This window comes from Mesoplodon bidens, assembly GCF_964165515.1.
Source record: "Mesoplodon bidens genome assembly, chromosome: 9".
Taxonomy (NCBI): Eukaryota; Metazoa; Chordata; class Mammalia; order Artiodactyla; family Ziphiidae; genus Mesoplodon; species Mesoplodon bidens.
Window position 1 is genome coordinate 79,348,975 of NC_138166.1, and position 14,539 is coordinate 79,363,513.

Sequence of the window (14,539 nt, forward strand, 5' to 3'; positions counted from 1 at the left end):
ATGATGAAGCTTCAGAGTCTCATGAACTACACTCTGGCCATAGAATCAAGCTTATTTTTTATCTGAACTTCAAAAAACCTAGTTCCCTGATCTGGTTATTATATTAATACTTGTCAAAATCCTATCACTTCTTTGCCAATTCAAAATACCCAACTGCAATTTTTGAGCAATTATTATCTGAAAGAACTCTATAAAGTTTGATGGTACATACAAAAGTGAGAAAGACATAATGCCTTCTTGAAGGAGCGAATGTGTCTCTGCCTCTCCCTAGTTGGATAGACTGTAAAATCCTTCCACTGGGACAGAATTTTTGCTTGTCATTACATTTATCTTTACCCAAAAGCGTGACATTTTTCACCATTAGTTTTAAAGACTTCCTTTGGGTAAATCAACTCTTGACATAAGATTACTTCCTCTTATCTTCTATCAGATATGATTCAATCAAGTAAAATGTACTCTTCTGTTGTTATATTTCAGGCATGATTACTCTCTCATCATGTTGCAGGGATATTTCAGAATATATTAATTTATATATAATTTATATAATTAGAAATTATATTTTCCTTCTTCTATTAAAATTTCAAGTTTACTTTAATACTAGTCCCTGCATCGAAAGGTAAATATCTGAAGTCATAAGTGTTGTTTCTGGCCCTCCTCTATTATAACCACTGCCTTTCATGATATCTAGTTTTATAATTTTATCATATTATTTCTTCCTCCTCTCAAATTTCAATTTGAAATCATCCTGATCAGGTCAAGGACTTGTCACTTGTGTTCTTTATAAGAATCCCATTCTGTCTCTTACCAGGAATACATTATTCAGACACTGTACAGTTTGGTCTATTCGAAAAGAGGATTTGTAAATTTAAAAGCTAAATTATGTTCAGCAAAAGGGTTGTAAATTTAAGTGCTAAATTATGTTATGAAAGTCCAGAAAATCCACGATTGATGAGCTTATCATTTAAGAGTAGTTTTACCAACCAAAAAGCTTTAAAAATTTGACAATATCCATATACTAAAAGGGAGTATATGAATAAAGAGGAAGACTGCTTGCTTGTGGAAATAATAACTGAGAATATTTACCTCATGGGATTATATGGATGTCCCCAGAAAGCAAATAAAAACTGAATGATATTAGTAAGCATATTTTACTTCCCAGTTTTACATTAGAAACCTTTGGGACCAGTAATAAATTTAGCCCAGTAGGATATTTAAGCTATTCTGCCAACCTCAAAAAGCAATATACTGACCTGCTAGATTAATCCTTAAGTCCTGGGTGAATCTGGAGCTATACGTATGTGTATTCAAATACATTTATATCCATATATATTCAGATTTTGTATTTTGCTTAAATTATTAGTATGACTTTTAAAAAGGAAACAAGCCAATGAAGCTAATTAGAAATATGAAAATAATGGACCTTAATTCCAATAAAATTCTCCATTAGATGAACAAACTCCCTGTAAATCTACAGTAAAGGATAGAACATGGCATCAGAAAAATACCATGACCCACTACTAATAAGGAATAGAAAAACACAGGAACCAGGAACAGCTATATAAAACTAATTTATAACTGACTTGACAGTTTCCAGAACTATACAGAGAAGACACTGAAGAAAAATGAGAGATTCTTCCTGCTTTCATAAAATATATGCTCCCTGGGAATGATAATAAAAGCAAACAAAAAAAATTGGAATCCTGCATTAGTTTGCTAGGGCTGTCACTGCAAAGTACCACAGACTGGGAGGCTGAAATAACAGAAATTTATTTCCTCACAGTTCTGAAGAATGGAAGTTCAAGATCAAGGTGATGGCAGGATTAGTTTCTCCTGAGGGCCTCTCTCCTGGGCTTGTAAAGGGCCACCTTCCTCCGCTGTCTTCACATGACCTTCTCTCTGTGCATGTCTGTGTCCTAATCTCCTCTTCTTATAAAGATACCAGTCATACTGGACTAGGGTCCCATATGAGCTCACTTTTTCTTCATTAGTTCTTTAAAGGTCCTATCTCCAAATACAGTCACATTCTGAGGTACTGGACATTAGAACTTCAACATCTGAATTTGGAGGGAACATAATTCAGCCCATAACAGATGTCAATAACCTCCAATACTTTTAAAGAAAAAGATATGAAAGCAACCGGTTCCTTTCAAAGAATACATTTATCTTATAACCTTAACTTACATTCTTGAACAAATTACCTAATTTCCAGTGTCTGAAGTTCAACTATAAAATGAAAGGATAGTACTAAAATATAAAGTCCATACACATTCTAAAATTTCTGAGATCTAATAAACTTGCTATTTCCAAACAAGAAACAGCAGAACATACAATATTTTGTCTGTCACTGGCAGTTTATACGCATCTGCTCTTTAAAATTCTTATCACAGACTGGAAGCCTGAATGGAAAAAAACCAAGAAGGATTCAGACTGAAAGCCCAGGGCCAGATCTGTCAAAGGACTGGGGCCAGGGAGTCTCCAGAAGCTAGAAGTCAAGGGACCTTGAGATCAAGAGGTAATAATTAGAGAAGAGTCAGAAAATACCATTTCCACCAGTTAAAACAAGACAAAGGGTAGAAGATTCAATTCAACAAACATTTATTAGACATAATGAACAAGGTCCTATCTGGTGCCCTAGGTACAGACATGGACAGTTAAGAGAATGGTATGCACAGAGAATAATGGGGCAAGGAAAAGAGGCTCTGAGGCTAATCCATGTTGATAAGAGAGGTTTCCTAAAGATAATGACTCCAATACCGAGTCTGAGATAAGAGTGACCAGTCAGATCAATGAAAGAAGTTGCCCTCAACATATTGCTATAAGAAAAAAAAAAAAAGACATAAAAATCAAACACTGTTGCCTGGAGATAGTCTTGTCTTTGATACAGCATATTATCTTATATAATTAAATTCATTTTCCTAAATTGATATCATTTTGCTTTTATTACTAAGGAACAGGTTACCTGGAGGAAAAGTTAAACTTTGTTATTAGGAGTTGTAATTCAAACTATGCAATTGTCACTATGAGCCACAAGAGGGCAACAGTTTCAAACACTGGAGTAAAGAATATGGAATGAAAACTATAGTAAATAGAATAGCTATGTAAATTACTGAGCCTGTGAACCAGAATTTTAACTACAACAAAACAGAACTTTAAATTATTCTTAGAGTTCTAATTTAGAATTTTAGGCCTGGAAGAAAACTAAGAGATGTCTCTTTTATGTAAGAAATTTCATTTTCATTTTCTTCCATTTATCAAAGAGACAGATGTATTACTATTGCTTGTTAGACCTAGTGTTTAATTGTATCATCTTCAGTAAATAGCATATTATCATATAGCTATTTAAATAGACCTGATATCTGACACCTAAAATTGTATTCAATTAGAGAGGAAAGGATGACCTGAGTAACAGAGCACATAGTAACGTCCACAAATAAATAGTATATAAAGAAACAACGTTATAGTAAGAAAATTTACCTAAAGTTAATATTATGAATAATCATAGAGAAGTCAAAGACTATTATTTCTTTGGATAAAAAGACCGTATTCAACTAAAAAAAAACTGAGGCTACTTTTACTTTTTTTAATTCTTCTATGTCATCACGAGAGCCCAACTTCACTTTCCGGTATCTAAGGTAACAAATAACTCTTCTGTTCTGGCTACTTCCACTTTAGAGGTACCCTTGGGAAAGCAGAAGCTAGAGACAGTTGCATGGCTACATCCTTGGGTTTCCCTTCATTCATTCACTTATTCATTCTACCAGTATTTGTTGGACAAGTAAGCTAAACACAGAAAAAGAGATCATCCAAAAAACAAATGAGTCATTCACTTACGGAGCTTACAGTCCAGTAGTGAAATTAATGTTAAAAAAAAAAACATATTATGGTGTTATAAATGAAAAGTTGGTGTGCAGTGAGAACAATAAGATGATAATAGGAGGTCCAAGTTGCACTGTCAGTCACAAAAGCCTTTGAGTAGGTGATATTTAAGCTGAGATTAGAAGGTGGGTATTGGGGAAAAGCTTCAAGAAGAACGGTGTGAATACTGCCCAAAGTAGGCAGTGACTGGCTTGTTCAAGTAACGGAAGTTTTTAACTGTGTCAATGACTAGCACACATCCTATGGAAGAAATAAGCCATAAAACCAAATGTGTCGAGAATATATATACAAATATATATATATTTATAATCATTAGTAGAGGGGAATAAAAAGGTATCTCCTGTAAAGAGCAGAATCAGAGACAGAATGCTGGACTGAGGGGTTCAAGACAGTTCAACTCTGAGTTCACAAACTCCCAAGACCATCAGAGAAACAGACTGGACAATACTTTCTCTTTTTATCTCATAGGGATGAGGAGCAAATGAGATAACATACTAAAACTGAATAATTCACAGAGCCGTAGTCACATTTTATTCATCCATTGTTAATATAAAAGCATTTCCAATTTCACTCCAGCCTTAATTCCTGTCCCAAATGTAAGACATTATTCATCTCTTAAAATTCTCTAGTCCAGATACCCCAGACATCTTCCTAAAATAATAAGGTCCCCCTTTTGTCTTTAGTAAACCTGTTTTTCTTACTAATGAAAAATTATAAAATTAATATTTTATGCAAAGCCTATTTCAAACTTACGTTCTAGTGCATTGTAAAGAAGTTCAAAATCTTCTTTTGTTCGAGGATTATGCCTCCGGTAATAATCCAATTTCATCCACTCTTCTTTTTCTCTTGTCTTCCTCAGTTCTTCCTGTGCTTCCCACTGCAACCTTAACATTTTCTGTCTTTTTAAATTGTCTACCACAACTTTAGCATGCCATCGTCTGTAGTAAGTCTGTATCACAATTACCTATACTTAAAGGAAATAAAATATGGTCAACCTTATTACACAATGAAAGGCAACAATGACTATTTCTATTCCAATTCAATAAGTACTAAAAAATACTGAGAGTCTAGTTTCAGCTCTATGCCATGTATTCTCACATACATTATAACAGAAAGGTCACAGATAATGCACATCAGCTATCTGACTTTGAAATCTAGTAGCAAGTATACCTTCACGGAAGGCAGTTAGTATGAAGTTAAGGGCACAGGGTCTGGAGTACAGCTTAGTTTAAATCTTCCCTCTGCTACTCACTAGTTAGTTACTTTGGGTAAGTTACTTGCCATCTCTGTGCTTTAGTACCCTCAGGTGCAAAATAGTGATAATAATACTATGCATACAAAGTGCTTACCTCAAGCCTGGTACACCACAAGTCCTCAATAAATACTATTATTGTTATGAATACTATGTATTGTTATCTACTTTTTCTTAATTGTCATTAGCATAGGCTCATATCTTTAAAAAAATGGTATTTACTAACCACACAGCGGGTAGGTTATGTGTGGAAACCACCAAAGCAAACATGTATTTATTAAATTGTGAGAAAAATATATATGTCTGAAGGTATATAATACAGTACTAGAGTCACAGAAAGCTTGCGATATAACTGACAGATTTTTTGTTTTTATTTAGTAAACTCGTTTAAAAAAAGTAAAATATAGAGAGGCTAGATCGTTTGAGGGTAGAGAATATGCTGACACGTCCCTTCCCCTCATCCAACCCCTGATGACTAGAGAAAAATTATAGAAGCAGAAATCAATAAAGATATTGGATCATACTGAAGGAGTCCTCCAACAGAACAGAAACTTTAAAGAATTCCCTTCAAGAAAGGAGGCACGTGGAATAAACTGAAGAAGGAATTAGTGTTACAGCTCTTTTAAAATTTGTCTCAGGTTTTCCGGTCCACACCAGAAAACCCCCCACGGAGCAGGGGTGGAATTCGAAGGAATCTACAGCCTAATCATGTACTGGAGAGGCAAGCTAGAAAACACGGAAGTGTCTCTAAGATGTTTCAACCCCAAAACTGGTGGATCTTGTGAGCAGAAGGGGTCTTAGGGCAACTAACAAGGTGACTGCTTGAAAAATGCAAAAGGGACAGGCTCCTCTAAAACAATTTAGGTAAAGAGCATCAGAGGTATTTGCCTCTAGGCAAGAGTGGTTGGTGTCCCAGAAAGCTGGTGACACCCAGAATGAATAGAAGCCCCCTCTCCAGAAAACTAGCTGCCTCCCAGAATCAAGCCTTGCACATCCCCGAAAGCCACTGAGGTAAGGCTACAGTAAACAAATATGTTGTAGCACTTTGGACATCAGGAATTTCAAATACTCTTGAGTACACACCCAAGAGTAACCAAAGATTTGAGAACAGCCAACAGAATAAAAGGTTCCTCATTCAATGTAGAAGAATTTACATTTGTGTGAAAGAGAATTACTAGAACAGAGGTTCTCAAAGTATGGTGGCCAGACCACCAGCAGCAGCAGCATCTAGAAAATTGTTAGAAATGCAGATTCTCAGGCCCACCCCAGAGTTAATGAATCAGAAATTCTGGGGTGGGCATGGATTCTGTATATTTACAAATTTTCCACATGTTCTGCTGCATGCCAAAGTTTTAGAACCACTCTTTTAGAGTAAAACAAAACAAAGCAAAACAAAAAACAAGACCAGACTAGACAGTTAACATTTTCAGAGAGAAAGGAAAGGCTGTTGAATCAATACAAAAGAAGCAACAAAAGACTGTGACATTTTTATTTTTGAAATTAAAAAAAAAAATCAGTACAATGTGTTTATCTTGGGGGCTATTAAACTTGTTAAACTCATTAAGGATATTAAAACAAAGTTGTTTAAACAACTTAGTTTTTCCCTTCTCCCATGATACTCCAGGGATTGGCCCAGGGATTGGCGAGCAGTTTAGGACTAGTAGGAAGCTCTGTGCTGTATTACAAATGGCTTCCTACTTGTGTTTCCTAGTGGCTGATCCACTTATCATCATCTTCTAGTCAGTAGAATGGGGGAAAAGACAAAAGAATTGCAATCCAGTCACTTTAAGAGCAATATCCAGAAGGGGCACACATCATTTCCCCTCACATTTCTTTTTTCCAGGCCTTAGTTCCTTGGCCTCACCAACATAGAAAAGAGGTTATAAAATGCAGTTTTCAGTGTTGCAGCCTCATGCCCAGCTTAAGCTTTACTACAATGGGAAGAATAGGTATCAGCCAATAACTAGCAATCTATTCTGCTGATCTACAGCATGTGCAGAGTCTAAGAGGGAATTAGTAAGCAAGAAACTTAGACAAGAAAATCTTTTAGAATGCAGGTTGAAAGGTCGTAAAAATTAGAAAGAATGCAGGAATATTAAGAGCCACGGAAGATAAATGCAGACATTCCAAAATATGTCTGATACAAGTTCCAGACAGAATGAAGAAAGTTGGATTAGAGAAATTGCTCAAAATATGATAGAAGAGCATTTCCCCAAACTAAAGACATGAGCTCTCAGATAGAAAGGATCCATCACCAAGTCTCAAGCACATCACAGTAAAATTACTAAGGATTAAGTGAAAATCCTAAAAGCTTCCGGAAAGAGGAAACAAAGAACTGAGAATCCCATTGACATCAGACTTTTAATCAAAAACAGCTTCAAAGATATAAAATAAAATAATTTTGAAAATAAGTTTGAATCTAACCTTCTACACCCACTCAGACTAAAACCCAAAATGAGGTTCATTCAATAGGACTTAGATGGTTCACCTCCCATGTGTAATATCTGAAATAATTACTAAGGAATATGTTCCAACAAGAACAATAAAGAGGGGGAGACCTTCAAGATGGCAGAGGAGTAAGACGTGGAGATCACCTTCCTCCCCACAAATACATCAAAAATGCATCTACATGTGGGACAACTCCTACAGAACACCTACTGAACACTAGCAGACCTCAGACTTCCCAAAAGGCAAGAAACTCCCCACGTACCTGGGTAGGGCAAAAGAAAAAAGAAATAACGGAGACAAAAGAATAGGGACGGGACCTGCACCTCTGGGAGGGAGCTGTGAAGGAGGAAAGTTTTCCACACACTAGAAGCCCCTTCACTGGCGGAGATGGGGGGTGGACGGCGGGAAGCTTCAGAGCCACGGAGGAGAGCGCAGCAACAGGGGTGCGGAGGGTAAAGCAGAGAGATTCTCGCACAGAGGATCGGTGCCGACCAGCACTCGCCAGCCTGAGAGGCTTGTCTGCTCCTCCACCTGGGCGGGCGGGGGCTGGGAGCTGAGGCTTGGGCTTCGGAGGTCGGATCCCAGGGAGAGGACTGGGGTTGGCTGCATGAACACAGCTTGAAGGGGGCTAGTGCCCCACAGCTAGCCAGGAGGGAGTCCGGGAAAATGTCTGGACTTGCCTACAGGCAAGAGACCATTGTTTCAGGGTGCGCAGAGAGAGGGGATTCAGAGCACCACCTAAATGAGCTCCAGAGACGGGCGGAAGCCGCAGCTACCAGCTCGGACACCAGAGATAGGCATGAAATGCTAACACTGCTGCTGCAGCCACCAAGAATCCTGTGTGCAAGCACAGGTCACTATCCACACTCCTCCGGGAGCCTATGCAGACTGCCACTGCCAGGGTCCCATGGTCCAGGGACAACTTCCCTGGGAGAACACATGGCACACCTCTGGCTGTTGCAACGTCACATTGGCCTCTGCTGCCGCAGGCTCGCCTCGCATTCCAATTATAACTAACGTACCCCTCCCTCCCCCCGGCCTGAGTGAGCCAGAGCTCCCTAATCAGCCGCTGCTTTAACCACCTCCTGTCTGCGAGGGAACAGATGCCCTCAGGCGACCTACACGCAGAGGCAGGGCCAAATCCAAAGCTGAACCCCGGGAGCTGTGCAAACAAAGAAGAGAAAGGGAAATTTCTCCCAGTAGCCTCAGGAGCAGCGGATTAAATCTCCACAATCAACTTGATGTACCCTGCATCTGTGGAATACCTCAATAGACAACAAATCATCCCAAATTGAGGCAGTGGACTTTGGGAGCAACTGTAGACTTGGGGTTTGCTGTCTGCGACAGACTTGTTTCTGATTTTTATGTTTATCTTAGTACAGTTTTTAGTGCTTGTTCTCAATGGTAGATTTGTTTATTGTTTTGGTTGCTCTCTTCTTTTTTTTCTTTTATTATTACTATTTTATTTTTAATTTTAATAATTTTTTTAAATTTTTTTATTTATTTATTTTTCTTTCTTTCTTTTCTTCTCCCTTTTCTTCTGAGCTGTGTAGCTGACAGGCTCTTGGTGCTCCGATCTGGTGGGAGTGCTGAGTTCAGGATATTGGATCACCAGACACCTCCTGGCTGCACATAATATCAATCGGCTAGAGCTCTCCCAAAGATTTCCATGTCAACAATAAGATCCAGCTCCACCCAACGGCCAGCAAGCTCCAGTGCTGGACGCCCCATGCCAAACAACTAGAAAGACAGAAACACAACCCCACCCATTATCAGAGAAGTTGCCTAAAATCATACAAAGTTCATAGACACCACAAAATACACCACCAGATGTGGTCCTACCCACCAGAAAGACAAGATCCAGCCCCACCTACCAGAACACAAGCACCAGTCCCCCCAGCCAGGAAGCCTACACAAGCCACTGAACCAACCTTACCCACTGGGGACAGACACCAAAGACAATGGGAACTATGAACCTGCAGCCTTCGAAAAGGAGACCCCAAACACAGGAAGTTAAGCAAAATGAGAAGACAGAGAAACATGCAGCAGATGAAGGAGCAAAGTAAAAACCCACCAGACCAAACAAATGAAGAGGAAATAGGCAGTCTACCTGAAAAAGAATTCAGAGTAAGGATAGTAAAGATGATCTGAAATCTTGGAAATAGAACGGAAAAAATACAAGAAACGTTTAACAAGGACCTGGAAGAACTAAAGAGCAAACAAAAAATGATGAACAACACAATAAATGAAATTAGGAATTCTCCAGAAGGAATCAATAGCAGAATAACTGAGGCAGAAGAATGCATAAGTGACCTGGAAGATAAAATAGTGGAAATAACTACTGCAGAGCAGAATAAAGAAAAAAGAATGAAAAGAATTGAGGACAGTCTCAGAGACCCCTGGGACAATATTGAATGAACTAACATTCGAATTATAGGGGTCCCAGAAGAAGAAGAGAAAAAGAAAGAGTCTGAGAAAATATTTGAAGAGATTACAGTTGAAAACCTCCCTAACATGGGAAAGGAAATAGTTAGTCAAGTCCAGGAAGCACACACAGTCCCAAACAGGATAAATCCAAGGAGAAACACACCAAGACACATATTAATCAAACTATCAAAAGTTAAATACAAAGAAAAAATATTGAGAGCAGCAAGGGAAAAGCAACAAACAACATACAAGAGAATCTCCATAAGGTTAACAGCTGATCTTTCAGCAGAAACTCTGCAAGCCAGAAGGGAGTGGCAGAACATATTTAAAGTAATGAAAGGGAAAAACCTACAAACAAGATTGCTCTACCCAGCAAGGATCTCATTCACATTCGACAGAAAAATTAAAACCTTTACAGACAAGCAAAAGCTAAGAGAATTCACCACCACCAAACCAGCTTTACGACAAATGCTAAAGGAACTTCTCTAGGCAGGAAACACAAGAGAAGGAAAAGACCTACAATAACAAACCCAAAACAATTAAGAAAATGGTAATAGGAACATACATATTGATAATTACCTTAAATGTAAGTGGATTAAATGCTCCACCCAAACACCTAGACTGGCTGAATAGCCAAAGCAATCTTGAGAAAGAAAAATGGAATTGGAGGAGTCAGGCTCACTGACTTCAGACTACACTACAAAGCTACAGTAATCAAGATAGTATGGTACTGGCACAAAAACAGAAATATAGATCAATGGAACAGGATAGAAAACCCAGAGATAAACTTATGCACATATGGTCACCTTATTTTTGATTAAAGAGGCAAGAATATACAATGGATAAAAGACAGCCTCTTCAATAAGTGTTGCTTGGAAAACTGGAGAGCTACATGTAAGAGAATGAAATTAGAACACTCCCTAACACCATACACAAAAATAAACTCAAAATGGATTAAAGACCTAAATGTAAGGCCAGACACTATCAAACTCTTAGAGGAAAACATAGGCAGAACACTCTATGACATAAATCACAGTAAGATCCTTTTTGACCCACCTCCTAGAGAAATGGAAATAAAAACAAAAATAAACAAATGGGACCTAATGAAACTCAAAAGCTTTTGCACAGCAAAGGAAACCATAAACAAGACAAAAAGACAACCCTCAGAGTGGGAGAAAATATTTGCAAACGAAGCAACTGACAAAGGATTAATCTCCAAAATATATAAGCAGCTCACGCAGCTCAATATCAAAAAAACAAACAACCCAATCCAAAAATGGGTGGAAGACCTAAATAGACATTTCTCCAAAGAAGATATACAGATTGCCAACAAACACATGAAAGGATGCTCAACATCACTAATCATTAGAGAAATGCAAATCAAAACCACAATGAGGTATCACCTCACACCAGTCAGAATGGCCATCATCAAAAAATCTACAAACAATAAATGCTGGAGAGGGTGTGGAGAAAAGGGAACCCTCTTGCACTGTTGGTGGGAATGTAAATTGATACAGCCACCATGGAGAACAGTATGGAGGTTCCTTAAAAAACTAAAAATAGAACCAACATATGACCCAACAATGGTAGCAATTACCCAGCAATCCCACTACTGGGCATATACCCTGAGGAAACCATAATTCAAAAAGAGTCATGTACCACAGTGTTCATTGCAGAACTATTTACAATAGCCAGAACATGGAAGCAACCTAAGTGTCCATCAACAGATGAATGGATAAGGAAGATGTGGCACATATATACAATGGAATATGACTCAGCCATAAAAAGAAACAAAATTGAGTTATTTGTAGTGAGGTGGATGGACCAAGAGTCTGTCATACAGAGTGAAGTAAGTCAGAAAGAGAAAAACAAATACCGTATGCTAACACATATATATGGAATTGAAAGAAAAAAAAAAAGGTTATGAAGAACCTAGGGGCAGGACTGTAATAAAGACGCAGACGTAGAGAATAGACTTGAGGACACGGGGAGGGGGAAGGGTAAGCTGGGACGACATGAGAGAGTGGCATGGACATATATACACTACCAAATGTAAAACAGATAGCTAGTGGGAAGCAGCCGCATAGCACAGGGAGATCAGCTCGGTGCTTTGTGACCATCTAGAGGGGTGGGATAGGAAGGGTGGGAGGGAGACACAAGAGGCAGGGAATATGGGGATACATGTATACGTATAGCTGATGCACTTTGTTATATATCAGAAACTAACACAACATTGTAAAGCAATTATACTCCAATAAAGATGTTCGAAAAAAAATCAAAAAAACAAAATAAAATAAAATAAAAACATAAAAACAACAACAACAAAAGAACAATAAAGAGGAAAAATTAAAGAAGTAAGCAAACACTTCCAAAAACGGTTTTAAGCTAAATATAACATTTGAAAAAATTCATATATATTATATTGATGTAAATATATAAAAACAATCTGAAGTTATAATTATATAGTGAATTATAATGATGTAATATACATACAATTGTAATTCCAGATCAAGTCCTCACTGAACGGGAGGAGTGAGTGAGGAGGAGGAAGAAATGAAGAAAAGCCTGCTAGGGTCCTTGACTTGTTCATGGAAAATATATAGAGCCTGATTAAGTATGCGTTTGGTATTTAAACATTAAGTCCATTCAAATCTTTTTATGAGTAACCACTTGAAAAATAGAAACAAAGTACCTACTTCTGACCTATGAAAGAACAAAAAAATGGAAAAGAAAAGTTTAAACCAAAAAAAAAAGAAAGAGAGATTAAAAAAAAACAAACAAGAATAAATAAATCAAAAACAAAATGAGATGGCAGGAATGAGTACAAAAATATCAGTAGTCACACATAATATAATCTTGCTTACAACAAGAAAGATATAAATACTAAGCATTGAACTCAAGAAGTTCAAGAATAAAATAAACATGATACAAATAAAAAGGTATCTATCAAGATAGAAGAAGAACGTATTAAATTGAAATTTACTCCTTTTACTGGCTTTCAACCAATCCTTCTGTTTACAGCTCACATCTCACTTCCATCTTCCACAGAACCTCCAATTCACTTTCCAAGATTCTGGGGGGCAAACTGATTTGGTTCTTGATGCCATCCCCCTTGGCAGGCATTTAGATTTTCACTTCGTCTGCTCAAGTAAGTCAAGTTAACACTTCCCCATCTGCTTTACAACTTTAAAAAATCGACTGACATTTACTCTTCTCTCTTCCCATATATTCTTTGTTCCTGTATGTTTATGCTTTTCTTATTCCCTTAATATCATTTTACCCAAGTTTGTAAAGTGTTGTAGTGTAGTGTAGTGTTGTTCATTTCCCCACCTAATAGCCTTTCTCTCCGACTTCCTTACTAACAAAATCTCAGTCTTACTGAGGAGCAACAATATGAAACTTTAAAAATGTAATTATCACATAGTCCCAGCAGGGACAGTGAAGTCACATGACCCAGTTCAGGTCAATGAGATGCAAGTTGAATCACTGGCAGGGGCTTTCAGGGAAAATTCTTGAATGGCATCCATGGGACATGCTCCCTTGTCTTCTCCCTTCTTGCAGAATGCAGACATTATGCTGAAGGTTCGTTAACCATTTTATCATCATATAGTAACAAGCTCATGATAGTAAGATTAATTATTAGAGTGGAAGGGTAAAAGGAATTCAGGTTCCTGATGACATCACAGAGCCACCAGCCAGGCCCCATACAGTAAGAAGTTAAAAATTCGTTTGGACTGAGAAAATAAGAATCCATCAGGCTTGAATACCAGGCACGAATACAGTCAGCTACAAAATTAATAGGAAGCAATATTTTTCCCAAGAACACTCTGCAGCTATAAAATGTCATAACAACCCCTTCTTTGAGTGACTACTATTTTCTTTCTCTCTGAGAAACTTTGTTCTCTAAAATCATAATCTATCATAAACTTTGCTGTCTGAAATTAGATCACTAAGAATGAAACACCCCACTCTTGCCTGGAGGATCTATGTTATTTTGACAGAGAGAAGCAGACTTGATTTACAATGAACGTGCTGAACTTCAGAGAATAAACACATCCACATCTCTCTCCTAACTTTGTTACCAAAGGTACAGGACTCTCTGGTCCATGCCTCAGTCCAGACTTGATGCTGACCCATCTACACGCAACCTTGTTTTACAGAGACAATCAAAATACTGTAACACTTAAATTTCACCAAAACTTCACTCCTCCCCAAAAGTCTATAATAACTCCACCTTTTCCTTTTGTGAAAATTAGTTTGGACTGAAAACGTAAACATTTTCAGGCTGGAATAATTGCAGGCACTGATAAAGTCAACTACAAAGTTAGCCACGTGGTTCCCCTGCTGAGCAGTCTCCTTCAGGGCAATGAGTCAACAGACTGAGACTACAACAGGCTCCTCTCTCGATGTCCTAAGCTAATTGGGCTAGAACAGCAGTCTAGCTCCCGGTTTCTTGTCACGCAAAAAACAAAATCCCTGCTTTCAATTCTTTTTATTCAAGCAAAATGATGCTAGGAAGTAGCAGAGATAAAATGC

At 37.8% G+C, this 14,539-nt stretch overlaps 1 protein-coding gene across 3 annotated transcripts in view; it reads right to left on the reverse strand.

Annotated features, from left to right (window-relative positions):
• IQUB (IQ motif and ubiquitin domain containing) overlaps positions 1-14,539 on the reverse strand; it is a 66,280-nt gene that overhangs the window by 29,954 nt on the left and 21,787 nt on the right. For all 3 annotated transcript variants that reach the window (XM_081243764.1, XM_081243762.1, XM_081243763.1), the window contains one exon: positions 4,630-4,840. In XM_081243764.1, the coding sequence (XP_081099890.1) occupies positions 4,630-4,840 (211 nt within the window). The remainder of the gene's footprint in view (positions 1-4,629; positions 4,841-14,539) is intronic.